The sequence below is a fragment of the Moschus berezovskii genome, chromosome 1, assembly GCF_049115385.1.
Source record: "Moschus berezovskii isolate FMDL1 chromosome 1, NW_MosBer_1.0, whole genome shotgun sequence".
NCBI classification, from domain to species: domain Eukaryota; kingdom Metazoa; phylum Chordata; class Mammalia; order Artiodactyla; family Moschidae; genus Moschus; species Moschus berezovskii.
In genome coordinates this window covers 158,309,315-158,325,325 of record NC_142460.1, presented here as the reverse complement: position 1 = coordinate 158,325,325, position 16,011 = coordinate 158,309,315, and the positions used below count along the sequence as shown (strand labels likewise).

Below are 16,011 nucleotides of genomic sequence, written 5' to 3'. Positions count from 1 at the left end.
CACGTAACTTCACAGCAGTCCTTTGAGGCACCTTGAATCATTTTCCTCCTTTTATACATGAGGAAATTGAGTACAAAAGAGAGGTTAAGCTACTTGCCTGAGGCCCCACAGCTGAGATTTGAACCCAGCTAGCCGACTCCCAGGGTCTGCCCTCCCGATCTCCTGGCTGCTGAGGCCTGTAGGACCAGGCAGCCATAGGGGACCTGCCCTGCAACTCCCCACCCCCCAAGTGGACGTGCAGTGCACCTCAGCCTGGGCTGTTCTGCAGCCTCTGTTCCTTGGCTGGAGTTTCCCCAGGCCCCTGTGTAGCCACAAGATGGACAGATACAGGGTAAGGACCATGAAGGGAGCAGTGGAGATGTTGCAGGCCTGGGTCAGGGCCTGTGCGTACAGCACGGAAGGCAGCCAAGTACGGTGGCTAAGGGCATGGGCTTCATTTGGACCTGGGTTCTGACCTGCTTCCTAACCGGGAGACAAGCAGTTATCTCACATTTCTGAGCCTTTGCTGACCTAAAAAGTAGGGCTAATACTGGTGTATATCAAAGAGTTAAAAACCTATTGAGTGTACAGTGCTTAAGCACGGTGCATGCCACTTTTTAGGCAGTCAATACATGGAATCTAAGAACAACACAATTCTTGTGATGAAATTCGCATTTAGCTAAATGCCTTGTGTGACCCAAGAACAGGGGTTATTGAGTGTGGAGAAGAGAGTGTCCCAGGGTGAAGCTGCCACGGATCTGCTGGTTCCCTGTGTGTAGGTCCAGGTCCCTCCTCTCCTTCCCCCAGAAGGTGCCTGGGCTGGCTCTGGCCCTTCCAGCTGCCCCAGCCCTCCGTGCCAGCTCTCCAAACACGAGCAGCCCTGTACGCACGTACGTTTAGCTAAGGAGAACTTCTTGAACAGCTGGGGCATGGCATCCCGAGGGTGGACCTCCACAGTCAGCTGTGTTCCTGCAAAGGAATAGGAGGTGATATTCTCAGCTAGACGCTGCCAGAAAAGGGTGCAATGTCTCATGACGGATGTTTGAACAACAGCACACAATTGGTTGTAGAACTTTCTTTTGAATATGCAGATAATTTTTGTTTACAAAACCCCAAAGCAAGAAATAAGCAGACAGTTTCCAGATCTGGGCATGATGGAGTAAACAACTTCCACTGTGTCTCTCCCACTCAACACACTGGAAAGAATGAATGGACCGACTATTTGAGGATGCTTCAAAGCAAATGACAGAAGCCTAATGGGGGAAGAAGATTAGAATTTAAAGGATCGTCAAATTGGCAGAGTTGACCATTCCCTTTCCCTATGGCATTATCTAGATTGGACGCAAAGGCAGCCCCCAAATGCAGAAGGGCACGGTGGGTGCAGAGAAAAAGTGCTCCAAGAGAAGCTCTTTCTTTTGGCTTGTGGAGTGAGAAAGGAGAACTCTAAGAGTCAGAGTGGAGGAAACCCTCTGTTTTTGCCTTTTTTTCTTTGATCTCCTGACTCAGTCCCCAGGGAAATTCTGCTGGTATCAGTGCAGCAGTGAGTTTGGTGGCCCAACAGACACCTAAGTCTTTGTAGGGGAGGTGGTTACCAGTGAAGCTATGATTCCCAAGAGTGTAGAGGAAAATACTCATTGATTTCCCTCTCTCTGTTCTCCACTGGTTGTTTCCAGATGCAGACACAGAGATACACCCAGAAGAGTAGGAAAGCTAAAGCCCCAAGATTTAGGGCTGGAGGACGGGCAAGAGGGTTGTAAAGAGGAGGGAATCAAGAGAGCACTTCCATAAAGTTATGGATGAACTCTTGAGGTCACCTCTACATGAATGGATCTCATTCACATTGTGTGTGCTCTCATCCTAAACATTATATCACAGTCTTTGAGAACTAAACTGCTGTGTGGTACATGTGCAGGGCAGATCTGGCAAAGGCTAAAATCCCCTTACTCAGAATAGAGAGACCCTGGAAAATAACAACTTTAAAAGGAAATTAAAATAAACAGATGCTAACCCTATGGTGACATGGATTTTGGAATTATCAGCCAGAGATTTTACAACAGCCATGATAACCATGCTCTAAAAAGTGAGGTATATAGTCTTGAAATAAATGAAAAGATACAAAGTACTAGCAAAACTTGGAAGATAAAAAGAAGAAACAAATAAAAACTTTAGAGCTGAAAAATACAATTATTTAAAAAATACCTGCATATACTCAATAGCAAAATAGAGACGACCAAAAAAAGAGTCAGTGAACTTGAAGAGAGAGCAATAGAATTACTCACCAAGAACAACAGAGAGAAACAGTGAACAGAACCTGTGGGATGGTACCTGAAGATTTAGCACTCATGTTACTGAGATCCCAGAAATAGAGAAGAAATAGTGTGATGCAGAAAAATATTTGAAGAAATAACAACAGAATAATCAACACAACCAAGAGCTGGTTCATTGAAAAAATCAGTAAAATTGATAAACTTCTAACTCGAGTGGCCAAATAAAGAGAGACAAGACACAAATCAGGAATCAAGACTCCAATATAGGAATGAAATGAAGTCTATCACTATAGATCCCTGTATACTAAAAGAATAATAAGGAATAGTATAAATAACTCTATACAGATAATTTCTGCAACTTAAATGGACATTTCCTTGAAAGCTATAAACTACCAAAACTCACTGAGGGAGTAATAACCCTTTTATTTATACATAACCTTAATGTATACGTAATAAGTAATAACCTTATTATTTATAATACAAATTTCCCATATGTATTTTTAAAACTAAGCTTGCAGTTCAAAAACAAACAAACAGAAAACAAACCAAAACCAGGTCCAGATGGTTTCACTGGCAAATTCTAACAAAACTGTCATAGTAGTTTTAAAATTCAACTTTGCACAAGATCCTTCAAAAAACAGAAGAGCAGCAAATACTTCATATGTATTTTATGAAGCCATCATCAATCTGACACCAAAACCAAAGACAGTATAAGAAAAGAATACTATAGATCAATATCCCTTGTAAACATAAACATAAAAATTCTCAACAAAATATTAGAAAATTAAATCCAGCAGTATAGTAAAAGAATAATATACCACTTTGGGAATGCAAGGTTAGCTCAATATTTGAAAAATCAGTGATTGTAATTCATCATATTAGCAAGCTAAAGAAGACCCACATAATCATATCAATTGATATAGAAAAAGCATTTGACAAAATTTAACATCCACTCAAAAAACCTCTCAAGAAACTAGGAATAGAAGGAAGATTCTTAATCTGGAAAAGGGCACCTGCAAAAAACCTAGCGCTAACTGCATACTTAATGGTGAAAAGTGGAAATCTTTCCCCCAGGGATCTGGAACAAGGCATGGATAGCCACTCTCACTGTTCCTAATGAACACTGTACTGAAGTTCTTCCGGTGAAATAATAGAAATAAAAGAGAAAGAAAAAAAACTCATATAGATTACAAAGAAAGAAGTGAAACTCTATTCACAGATGACATGTCTGTCTACATGGAAAAATCCCAAGTAATCCATACAAGAATTTCCTAGAATTAAAAAGTAAGTTTAAGAATGGTCACAGGATACAAGGTCAGCACCTCAAAATCAATTATATTTATGTTGAAAATAACTGATTAGAAATTGAATTTTAAAATTACAATTTCCCAAGGCTCCAAAAAATGAAACAGTTAAGTGTAAATCTTAAAAAAATGCAGGAATTTTATGCTGAAAACTAAAAAATATGATCAAACAAATTAAAGCTGACTTAAATTCATTAGGAAAGACCTTGGTGCTGGGAAAGACTGAAGGTAGGAGGAGAGGGGGATGACAGAGGATGAGATGGTTGGATGGCATCACTGACCTGATGGACATGAGTTTGAGCAAGCTCCGGGAGTCAGTGATAGACAGGTAAGCCTGGCGTGCTGCAGTCCATGGGGTTACAAAGAGTCGGACCTTACTGAGGGACTGAACCGACTGACTAAATACACAGAGAAATATGTTATGTTCATGAATTGGAAGACTCAGTATTGTCAAGTTGGCAAATCTCCCTAAAGTCATCTATAGATTTCATGTGATTTCAATTAAACTCCTTGGAGGAATTTTGTAGATTGTAAATATAGGCCAGATGATTCTAAAATTTAGATGGAAGGATATTTCAACTAGAAAAAAATCAAGTTAGTTTTGAGAAAAAGATAGGAGAATACCAATAGATTTTAAGATGTTCTATAAAGCTACAGTAATCACACAGTGTGATATTGACAAAGTGATAGCTGTATAGCTCAATGGAACATAATAGAATTAAGGAATAGACCCACACAAATATGGCAAATTGATTTTTTACAAAAGTGCAAAGACAATCCAATTAGAAAACGGGTAAAATGATGGATATCTCACCAAATAAGAAATTAAGGATGTTCAACATGATTAACCATTAGGAAAATGCAAACTGAGGGCAGAATGAGATGCCACATCTATTAGAGGAGCAATAATAAAAAATAATGCTGTATAAATAATGCTGTATGCTGCTGAGGCTGCAGAGAAACTAGATCCCTCACAGATGCTGGTGGTATTGTAAAACGATGCAGTCATTCTGGAAAATAGTTTAGCAGTTTCTTAAAAAACAAAACATGTGCTCAACATATGACTCAACAAGTATACTTTTGTGCTTTTATCCCAGGGAAATGAAACTCTTTACATTCACACAAAAACATGCACACAAATGCTTATAGAAGCTCTATTCGTAATTACCCCAAACTGGAAACATCTAAATGTCCTTCAGTGGGTGAATGGATAAACACCTTTTGGTACAGCCATATCAAGCGATACTTCTCAACAATACTCTTAGGAGTGATGGCAGGATGTGGATCTATACAGAGTCTGTAGAATAGAATTTTGGGGCGACAGAACTGCTTTGTATTCTGATTGTGGTGGTGGTGACATGAATCTGAGCATGTGTTAAAACACATAGAACTGCACATCAGAAAATCCAATACTGCATGCTAATTTAAATTAAAAAATTAAAAATAACAATCAAATGCAAAAGTAAAAGTAGAATTAAAACAGAGCTTATATGATACAGGACGATGACAATGAAAAATATAGGTGACAATGCAAAGCAGGATAATAATAAAAAACATGTTTTTGTATCCTGCTTTCTTCACTTGTCTTTACATTACATGTCACTGAATATAATCACAAGTCATTTTAAATGGCTGCATAATACTCTATTCTACAGATGGTTTATAATCATAAGAAGAAAATTTTTTTGTTGTATATTGAAGATTTCCCAAATGTTCTGCTATTTAAACAATGATGTGATGAACATTCTGATGTTGTTTAGTTCCTAAGTTGTGTCTGATTCTTCTGTGACTCCACAGACTGCAGCCCACCAGACTCCTCTGTCCACGGGATTATCTCAGAAAGAATACTGGAGTGGGTTGCCATTTCCTCCTCCAGGGGATCTTCCTGACCCAGGAAACGAACCTGCATCTCCTGTGCTGGCAGGCAGATTCGTTACCACTGAGCCACCGGGGAAACCAAACATTCTGACACACTGCTTGACACACTCTTCAAATCGGTTTCTTCAAATAATTCTTAAACATGTATTGGAGGGTATGGAGATTTTTAAGGCTTTTGTTAGATATTGGCAAAATCTCATGAATGATTTAATGATTCTCTCAACAGTGTAAGAGAGTGGCTACTTTGCTCACCCTTTCTATGTTTAGTGGCAAAATTGGTTATAATACTTTGCATTTCCTTCCAAAAAATGGTCTTTTATTCCTTCCCACATTTGGGCTGGCCTGATGATGTGGTCTGGCCAGTTAGCATGAAATGATGCTGTGCAGGCTTGGAACCTATACCAAGAGACTCTGCCGCTTCCACTTCCATTCTTGGGATTCCAGCCACAACTGCCATGTAACTGCACCTAACCTAGCCTGCGGAGGGCAAGAGACCACGCGGAGCAGAGCAGAGCCATCTCAGGTGAGGCCACCCTGGACCAGCTGATCTTCAGCCAACCCTCCTACTGATCACACACAGGGGTGAGGCTAGCCAAGACCTGCAATCAGCCAGGTGTGTCTTAGACAAGAACATCAGACAACCCGTAAACATGTGAGCTGTTAAATGTTTTAAGGAACTGAATTTTGGGGTGGTTTCTATTGCAAATATTTGACATTTGATTGTCATCAATCCTTTAAGTTTTTAAACAATCAGTGAATAGTGTCATCTCACTGTTTCTGTATATTTATTAAATTTTCAATATAGTATTTTTCATATATTTGCTGTTTTAAACTTATTTTGTGAATCACTTACTTTCCTATTGATGTAGTATTTTTTTCCTTATTGATTTCATAAGAGCTCCATTTACTAATCCTTTGCCTGCTAAATGTGTTTTCACAGAATAACAATACTGACTTTCTTGTGTAGCTCATAACCTTGCTCTGGGTGTTAAGGATAGTAATTCTTAAACAAGTTTAAAAGATACAAAGTGGCCTCCAAGGGATTACTTTGAAGGGGTTAACATTCATTTTGACTGTAGTCTCTAGGACATTCACTGGCAGGGAAAATCAGCCTGTGACTTGACAACTAGGATGTTAAGCGTTTCAGAGTTCAAAGCATCATTCAGCTCTGGTCAGAGGATCTGCTACCATCGCCACGGGCAGCGAATGACACCTGTGTGTCTGCCCACAATGCCCAGGGCATGGCTCTACTCACCACTGCCTTTCCACTTTCTCCCCCTGAACACTCAGAGTTGGTCTTCAAAGTGGGTGCCAAGCTATACTTGCCCACTAGATGTTTTGTAACAAAAAGGATTTGAGAAAAATGTCCACTTCCTCCCCTTTTGTAGGTCGCATCACACAACGATCTGAGAAGTTCTGCAAAAGTCTACATGACCCAGCATTATTTCATCAAACAAAATTTGGAAAATTCTGGGCTGCAACCATCTCTAGAAGTAGAGAGAAGCTGCAAAGCTGACCTGACTATTGGTTTGAAAGTGATCGCTCAGTCGTGTTTGACTCTTTGAGATCCCGTGGACTATACAGTCCATGCAATTCTCCAGGCCAGAAACCTGGAGTGAGTAGCCGTTCCCTTCTCCAGGGGAATCTTCCAAACCCAGGGATCGAACTCAGGTCTCCCGCATCGCAGGAGGATTCTTTACCAGCTGAGCCACCAGGGAAGCCCAAGAATACTGGAGTGGGCAGCCTATCCCTTCTCCAGCGGATCTTCCCGACCCAGGAATATGAACTGGGGTCTCCTGCATTGCAGGTGGATTCTTTACCAGCTGAACTACCAGGACTCAACAACAAACCTCTTTCCCAAACTTCTCCTAATGTCCAGGTACTTCCAACCACTCTTATCCAGCCACGTCGCTCTGTCAGAGAATGAGCGAGCTGCAAATCAAAACTCTTTAAGCCCTTTCAGAGGTGGGTGCTGAGGTGGTCTCCCACTGGGTACTCGCCTGGCTGGAAGCTCACCAACCAGTCACCCCTTCTCACCTCTCGCTTCCTGCACTGCCTTGCCTCTCCCTGGCCCCCCCTTCCGGGATCTGACATTGTCCCGAGGCCCCTTCCTGGCTCTCCTCCAAGTGGTGCTGTTAATTGTCACTCCCTTGAAGAGAATAGCAAAGCTCCCGGCCGCCCTGATGGGTGTGGTTCTCGCTCTCATTCATAGGTGTGCAAGGGCACTTCTGGGAGGCTTCTCTGCTCCAAATGGTCCTGGACCTGGGCACACTATCCCCAGTGAGCAGGGTTGCAGTACCACCCCGTGCTTCCTACAGGTGGGAAGTGCTAAGAGTTTGCCAACTACAACATTCCTTACCAAACAAACTCTTAATTTAAAGGAAACATTAATTTGCTGATGATAAAAAGTAGACTATCATTTGGACAAACTTTAAAGTGAGATCTAAACCCTAAGTACAGTCAGATACCATGACGCTAATCTTAGTTACAAATATACCCAAAGGAGGCCTTCCTGGGATTTCGGATCACCTGCTCCAGACTTTCTCATGTTACCACTTCCCAGTTCTACCAGCTATCACCCAAAAAGCATTTTGTGAAGCTGAAACTTTGGCTGTCTCAGTAAAAGCATATTAGTGGTTATTTTCTGCTACACCTGAGAAGTGGTTGCCAGACCCTGTTCCCACCCCCAGAGATGTGGCGAGGCAGCCGGCAGGCCTAAGCATGTCCACGACCTGCTGCCCTGAGCCTGCCTTCCACCCCATCAGGAGAGTCCTCCCACCGATAGCTTCTCTCCAGGTCTCTGAGGGTTTGAATCAGGCTTTGTCTGAAGACCTAATTTGCTCTGAACACCTAATACAGAGATGGCAAACAGATTTTGTGTTGTTCATTAACTCTGACTGATTGGAAGTGGCTGCCTGGAGCGCTTATCAATTAGCAAAGACTGTCAGGTGTGTGTGTGTGTGTGTGTATATGAATGTGAGTGTGTGTATGCATACATGCATGGGTGTATTTGTGTGTGTGCTGGGGGGGGGGCAGTGGTACGACATTCATGTCAGATATTTGTCATCATTGACTTAAGATGCTCCTTAACTCTCTCCATAACCGGCTATCACCTTTATATGGATTCTGTGCCTTTGAATTTTTCCTGCAGTAGCTGAGTCAGAAAATCTCAGCTAAAGTATTTCTTAAATAAAAACCCAACTCTTAAACAGCCCTGGGCTGGGTGTTCAGAGGTTTCTGCCCACAGTGTGGTAGTCAGCATTAGGACAGGAAGTGTAAGCTCTGACACCCTGGGAACAGCAAGCTGACTGGTGATGGGGACAGTCCAGCTCTGCAGATGCCATAACAGGTACAGTTGGACACAGGGTGGAAGGCCTGAGCAGCAGCTCTAGTTGTGGGGTGACTGCAGGTGAGCCAGAGGGCCAAGACCACGGGGCATCAGCCAGTAGGTGTGATCAAGGCTGTCTCCTGCAGCCTGACTGACCCTGGCTTCCACAGGGCTCTTGAAAACCCAGGGCCATTCATGATTCTTTCTGCAGAATGGAGCTCAACAGGGATGTCCCAGGTCTGGAAACACAGCAGTTGGAGCCTAGTGCAGGCCTGATCAAAGAAGGCAGAGACAGTCTGCCTGGGGATGAGGGTAGGTGACCCAGAAGGAGGCCTCAACAGAAATCTGATTTGTCAAGAATAATTTTCGGGGCCCGAGGTCACTGGGGCTCCTATAATCACTCCCCTCTCATTCAACGCACACGCCCGTCACAGATGAATCTTGCAAAGACGTCTTCCGTGTGAAGATCCAAGATTCCCATGATCATTCTGTCACCTGTTGCATAAAGTTACCACCCCCTCTGCTAGGAGCTCTTCCCCAGAGGCCGCGTGACCTGCTCCTTCATCACCTCCCTTACTCAAATGTCGCCTCAGGGATGCCTTTCTCAACCACTCTATTTTAAATTGTTCCCTGTGGTAGCTGCATGATGGCCCTTAAAGATATCCATGTCCTAATTCGGGAACCTGTGAATGTTACCTTCTACGGCAAAGGGAACTCTGCAGATGTGGTTCAGTTAAGGATCTTGTGATAGAAAGGTGATCCTGATCGTCTAGGTGGGCCCAATGCCATCACCAGGATTATTATAAAACAGAGCGGGATAGAACTGCTTTACAGAGAGAATGCAACATGATGATGGAAGCAGAGACTGGAGTGACGCAGCTACAAGTCCACAAGTGCCAGCAGCCTCTAGAAGCCAGCAGAGTCAAGGAAAAGATTATCACCCAGAACCTCCAAAAGGAACCTGATGCTGACCAAGAGATTGATTGGCCCAGTGAGACTGGTATGGGATTTATAGTCTCAGAACTGTTGAAGAGAATATTGATGTAGTTGCTAAGTCATGTCCAACTCTTTGTGACCCCATGGACTGTAGCCTGCCAGGCTTCTCTGTCCATGGGATTTCCCAGGCAAGAATACTGGAACGGATTGCCATTTCCTTCTCCAGGGGATATCCCAGAACCAGGAACTGAACCCAGGTCTCCTGCATTACATGTGGATTCTTTACCACTGAGCCACCAGAGAAGCCCATTGAAGAGAATAAATACATTTGTGTTAAACCACCGAGTTTGAGATTATGTGTCACAGTAGCCACCAGAAATGAATACTCAGCTGTATGACTTCCCCCTACATGCCCCTTCCTGCTTTATTTTCTCTTCCAGTCTTATCTGACACCTTGCATTTTTCTAGTCAGGTTCATCAGTTTCCTTCACCAGGTGTCAGCTTCACAGGGACGGAACCTTGTCTGTTGTGTTCTCTGATGGATCCCCAGTGCCATCATCCAGAGCTGCTTTTTGTGAAATGAATGGATCAGCATGAGTGGGGACTCTGCCTCAGCCCCAGAGCAGGGCAGCCTCTCCCTTGCTGTGGTCCAGGCTTCCATAAGACCTGGAGGGCCTATTCCATCCCGATCTTCAGTGGACCTTGTCCAAGGCCATCTCTGGAAGCATCAGATCCTGGGAGGAGGCATGTGAGTGGCCCACAAGAGCCAGGGTATGGTATACAGGCAAGGTTCTGGTGACTGAAAGGCTCCATTTCACTAGTCCTATCCTACAGGTCTGGCAGGAGCACCCTGCTTCAGGACCACAGCATCCTCAGCCGCAGCTTCCTCCTCTGTGAACAGGGATAAGATCATGACCCCACCAGGGGGTATGACCAGAACTAACAGTTGCTAATTCACACTCAGTGCTGCAGTCCGTCGGGTGGCAAAGAGTCAGACACAACTGAGCAACTGAACTGAACTGAATCCACACTGACTTCAGTGAGGTGTCACTCACTCTTATTTGGGGTGAGCTGCTTGCTGCTACTTCAGAGAAGTGGGGGGCCCAGGTTTGTCTTTGTAGTGCTCAGGTTGAGGTGGGCCCACTGAGTGACCTTGGATTTGTCCTGGAGCCATCATCCCAGGAATCCTGCCCTAAATGGATACTGACCTAGACTGCAAGAAGAAGTAGCCACTTCCTGCTGGGAACTCAAGCTGACAGGCCTTTCTTCATTAGCTGCCAGCCTCTTTTCTTGGGGATGTTGAGTTAGCTGGTGTTACAGAGCAATTCCCCGAGAACCTCTGAGTCCTCCAGGGCTCCCTCCTCACCGCCTTCTGCACATAACCTTACAAGTTAGGACATGAGCGCTGAGGGCACCAGCGGTGACATCTTAGGTCCATGTCTATGAGAGCTCTCAGGCACCAGGCCCTGAGTCTTCAATCCAGAGCAGAAAGCCAGAGCTGCGGGGAGTGGACGTTGGGGTGGGGCTCTAACCTGGCCTCTCCTCCAGTTGTAGCTGAGAACCACCCTGCCTCCACCCTGGGGTGCTCTCAGATCTAGTCCCCTGCAGAGTCAGCAGCAGATGCCCTCGCCTGCCCTCCCCTCTGGGAGGATCCGTCTTGCAAAGTGCGGATTCCTAAGGAAGGGCCCTCTCAATCCCCACTGCTGAGTTAAACTTGTCCCATGGTGGAGGGGGCTGTCTGGGAAGGCTCCGTCTCAGGGCGAGAGGCCAGGGAACCTCCGTGACTCGGAAGGAGGGAGCGCCTGACCACGGCAGGCTGGCTGGGGGAGCTGGCTCCCAGGGTGGCTGTAGACGCAGTGCTGTGAGAGGAGCGACAGCTGAGGTCTTGATGGTGGTGGGGGAGGTGGGGAGCGGGGGTGGTGCTGGGGTACAGACTACTCCAACTCTGACTCTTGCTGGCTATGTAATCTTGGACAAAAGACCACCTTTCTAAGCCTTGGTTTACTCATCTGTAAAATGAGGACAATAAGAGTACCGATCAAATACGACGGTTGGGAGGCGTAACTCACATGAGAATGACCACGTACGTGGTCTGGCAGGGTGCCTGATGTGAGGTTAGCACTCAGCGAAAGTGATGACAACCAGGGTGATGATGATGACAGCAGCGGATTCTGTGGCCCAAGGACTTTATTGCTCTATCCCAGGACACAGGCAGCCTCTCACTGTTTCCCATGGGATGTGGGAGAGGAAATGGTGCTCCAGCATCTCCGGGGCAGAGAGGGCCTTGCTCTCCACAGTCTGTGCTCTGACCCCACTCTCTCTGGCCAGGACAGCAGATCTGGGCACGCAGGAGCTGGGGGAGAGGTGACGGGTAGTGGCGGAACCTTACCTTGGTTGTCGTAGGAAGTGATGACCTGGGTCTGCTGGGCATGCTGCTTCTCCACCAAGTTTCCTGTTGAAGGAAGACAAGAGGGGCCTGCAGTGACCATGGGGCCCAGAGTAGGATGGAATTTTTCCTGGGCAGAGCAGAGAGTTGCCAGGCTGGGTATCAACACGTGTGAATCAGTAGAATCTTACATCTGAACGCAGAGGCAAGTGCCTAGGAGCCCGCGTACACACAGCCTCTCACTCTCAGTGGGGGCCAGCAGAGGTTAGTTTCTCTTCCAAAAGCTGGGCACGCCTCCCACAGCCTAAGTGACCACTGCTCCTGACTTTGGTGCAATCAGGCCAGTTTCCATAGCACAGCGTGAGGCCTCCCTGATCTCCACACCTTTCTACGGAGCAGCCTGGAAGGCTCTTATCTCAATCATGGGCCATGGCTTTGACTGGTTAATATTTTGCCAAAGACCCCATGGCCAGGTGAGACCCTGGGCTTGAACCCAAGTCTCCTGAGTCTGAACTCAGCCTCCTACCTCTCTCTGAGAGGAATGGAGGTTACCCTGCTCCTACTCTAGCCTCGGCATTGGGGTGCTTGCAGTTTGATTCAGGTTCACCAACATTTGCAGGGCACCTGCCATGCATTGGAGATATTCATGTCCCTGGAACACAGAGCCATGCTCAGAGCCTAGTGGAGTCAGGTTGCTATGGAGACATGCCCAGCTCCTGCTGACCATGGCAGGGTGCCCCCTGCCCCTCTTGTGGGAGGCACCACCTCCCCTATATCTCTGCTGTACATGTATGGCTGCTATGGTGGTCTGGTCTTGTCCTTGAACCTCTGCTTCAGAGGGGCAGGGATGAGGCTAGGGAAGGGCCACTACCACCCCGGCCTGCCATCTTCTCCCCTGGCCTCCTGCTGAGCTGCAAAAAGGCTGTTGGGCCTCTCCCTGGAAGTGACAACTGGCACAGGTGCAAGCATGCCTCCGGAGCACTGGCCCGATTTGGCTCTGTTCATATGTCATCGCTTGTATACCTAACCAGAGCTGCCACTCAGCATTTCCACGCCTTGGGCCAGGCAGAAGCTGGTCACGGTGGGTGGGTGGCTCACTGAGCTGGACTGGATTGCTATCCTCCTGGTGGGGGGGCGGGTGTCTTGCCTGGGGAAGCCCACCCACTCTAGGCTTCTCTGTAGCAGGCCCAGGTCAGTTAGCCCCATGAAGGCTGAGGTTGGTCAGTTGGGCAAGGGTCAGGACCACTGTGTGTGCCAACTCAGGGTGAAGTAGTATGTGCTAGGCTGGAGCTCCAGGCCAGACCCAGGCGAGGACAAAGAGGCCACCTCCTGTGGGCACAACTGGCTGTAATCTCCGCTCGGCTGGAGGGTGGAAGAAACAGGATCTGGGAAGGGAATCCTCAAGGAGGATGATTGGCTGGCATAGCTGCTGTAAGGGTATTTATAGTCACGGCTGCACAACTGGTTTCCCTGTGGCTGTGGGGCGTTAGTCCCTGTGCTGCTAGGCAGACTTCAGCCAGGACCAAGGAAAGCAGCCAATCACAGCAGGGGAAGCCCGTTGCTGGGCAAGCTGATGGCTCAGCCCAAGCACCTGCTGCTCGGAAGTTTGGAGCACTTGGGCTCCCCCCGCCCTGCCTGCACCCCAGCCAGAGGAGTGTACGGGTAGCAAGAGGGGGACCAACGGTGTGTTCATCCACATTTGTGCACCCTCCAAGTACAAGCCAGCAGCTGCTTCCTTCTCAGGTGAGAGCTGTCCAGTTTCCAGGGCTGGGCACCATGCTGGTCACCAGGGCTGGGTGACCTGGGCACCAGCAGGGCAAGTATGTACCCAGGACCTCACCATCAGAAAACAAACAAAGAAGCTGTAGTTTTAACTTCTGCTTGCATGCAAGCGTGTCACTTGAAAAAATAAATAAAATTTTACTTCAAGTTAATTTTAAATTACATATGTTGGCGGGTTGGTGGAATCCTCTTTCCCAAGCTCAATGCCTCTATGCGGTCTCTCTCCAGCCCTGCATTTACCTAAAACTCTTAATTCTTGGGTGATTTTGCAAGAACTACTTTAAGCATTCTCTTTCTTAGCTAGCACCTAGTACCCACTTCATGTCTTTAAGAAGAGTCTTGTAATAGTTACCATATCTTTCTTGTGTTTTGTTATGTTTTTCCACTAATCTTCCCCCAAACCAGGAACCCTGAAGATGGTAAAAAGGGGATGAATTCAGTATACTACAATCCTCTCCTAATGTAATGACATGCCCAAGAAGCCATAAGATGAATTTCCAACAACTCAGGTGAAGTAGGAGCTGTAACAAACAAAGAAGTGGTGTCTCTTTCCTCCTGCATGACCCACTTGACCTACATGAACACACACTGGCAGGTCTTGCCTGCCTGCATGGGCTGCTATGTGTTTCTGAGACTGTCAGGTCTCTTGGAAGTCTGATTCTTTTTCTAATTCTCATGAGCCCACAGCACAGTTTTGCTAACTTAGCTGTCCGTTTAGATAGAGCTAGAACTGGTGTGTCTCCCATCTGATGGTCCCACCCCAAGGTTAAGAAAGACATCCCACGCATGCGTGCCCATCAGCCAGGACACCGAAGGTGGTCCCTGGTTGGGGGAAGGTGTCTTGAGCATGAGTTATCTCCATGCATAGTGCAGGGGACACAGGCCAGCTCTTCACCTCCAGGGTGCTGAGACTTGGCTGTGGTGAATGGCATTATGATGCAATCATTCTAACATGGCCCCAGGAGGGCAGGCATTCCTGACTTATTCCATTCACAGTTTCATCTCCAACAACTGGAACACTTCCCAGAACAAAGCAATCACTGTACACCTTTACTGAGGGAATGAATGAATGAATTTACTTTTAGAAGTTCGTCCTCTCCTGTTACTGTCAGAAGGATGGCAGAACATAGGTGCTCAGTCTTGTTCATCTGGGGTCTTGTTTCTCCATTTGTGGAGGGTCATGGGGGATGGGTCCGTCCCATTGGCATTTGATGAGTCAGTCATCTGATCCTGGGGCTCAGATAGCCGGGGTCTGACTAAGTCCCCTACTGGGGCTCTGGGAGTGGAGGTCTTATTCTTGCTAGAATTCTCACATGCCCACAGTGCAATTCCACAGTATTTGTCCATGGAGGCTGGGCTTATGAATCCAGGACGGCCAGAATAAGGCCCAGTATAATGGTCCGTGCATGGCACTGCCAGAGAAATCCTGGCCTTGCAGGGTGACTGACGCCTGGCACCATAAAGAGGTGGCTTTGGAAGCTGGGATTTCTCTCAGATCTTATTGAATTCTGGGTTCCAGGCCAGGAGCCACAGAACCCTGGACTGGCATCTTCCCAGGCCTTGAGTAACACCACCCAAGGCAGGCCACTGTCTTCCCTGTTCAGAAATATTTTTAAAAGATGGATGCTCTGCATAACCTGGGAAGCCCCTCCCCTGGGGACACACCCAAATCCACTATCCCAAACGATGCCAAGGTTTTCTTTATAGCTCAGCCAGTGAACAAGTGGGTGCTCAAGTTGATAGCACTGCCCCCCCAACAGCCTCCAGGAAACTGGGGGACCTGATGCCAAGGGAAATCTTCCAGGGTCACAGTGGCCCCAGAGGCCTGGCTGAGTCACAAGCAGCCACTGTCTGAGTGGTTAGACATCTAGGCCAGTCATCAAACAAGTGGAACCCAACATTAACAGACATTTTTCAATTTGTTGAATTCAAGAGATTGGAAAGAAAATGAATGAAGATGAGGGAATTTACCACGTAGGTCATTTCCTTCTAGTTTCTGCCATCTCCGGATTCCGTTCTCGACGCATTGAAGTCCTGCGAAGTGACAAAGACCAGCATGAGGCCCTCTGTGGAAGGAGACTCAGACCAAGTGCACCAGTTGTGAATGGACCTGAGCTAAAGGTGGAATGTGGCTCTCTAGGGATCTGAGAG

The 16,011-nt window shown here is 46.6% G+C and overlaps 1 protein-coding gene across 2 annotated transcripts in view; it reads right to left on the bottom strand.

Annotated features, from left to right (window-relative positions):
* Nucleotides 1-16,011, bottom strand: part of KY (kyphoscoliosis peptidase) — a 50,025-nt gene that overhangs the window by 30,110 nt on the left and 3,904 nt on the right. For both annotated transcript variants that reach the window (XM_055413296.2, XM_055413302.2), the window contains exons 2-4: nt 15,832-15,894; nt 12,082-12,144; nt 874-948 (exon numbers count right to left, since the gene is read on the bottom strand). In XM_055413296.2, the coding sequence (XP_055269271.1) occupies nt 874-948; nt 12,082-12,144; nt 15,832-15,894 (201 nt within the window). The remainder of the gene's footprint in view (nt 1-873; nt 949-12,081; nt 12,145-15,831; nt 15,895-16,011) is intronic.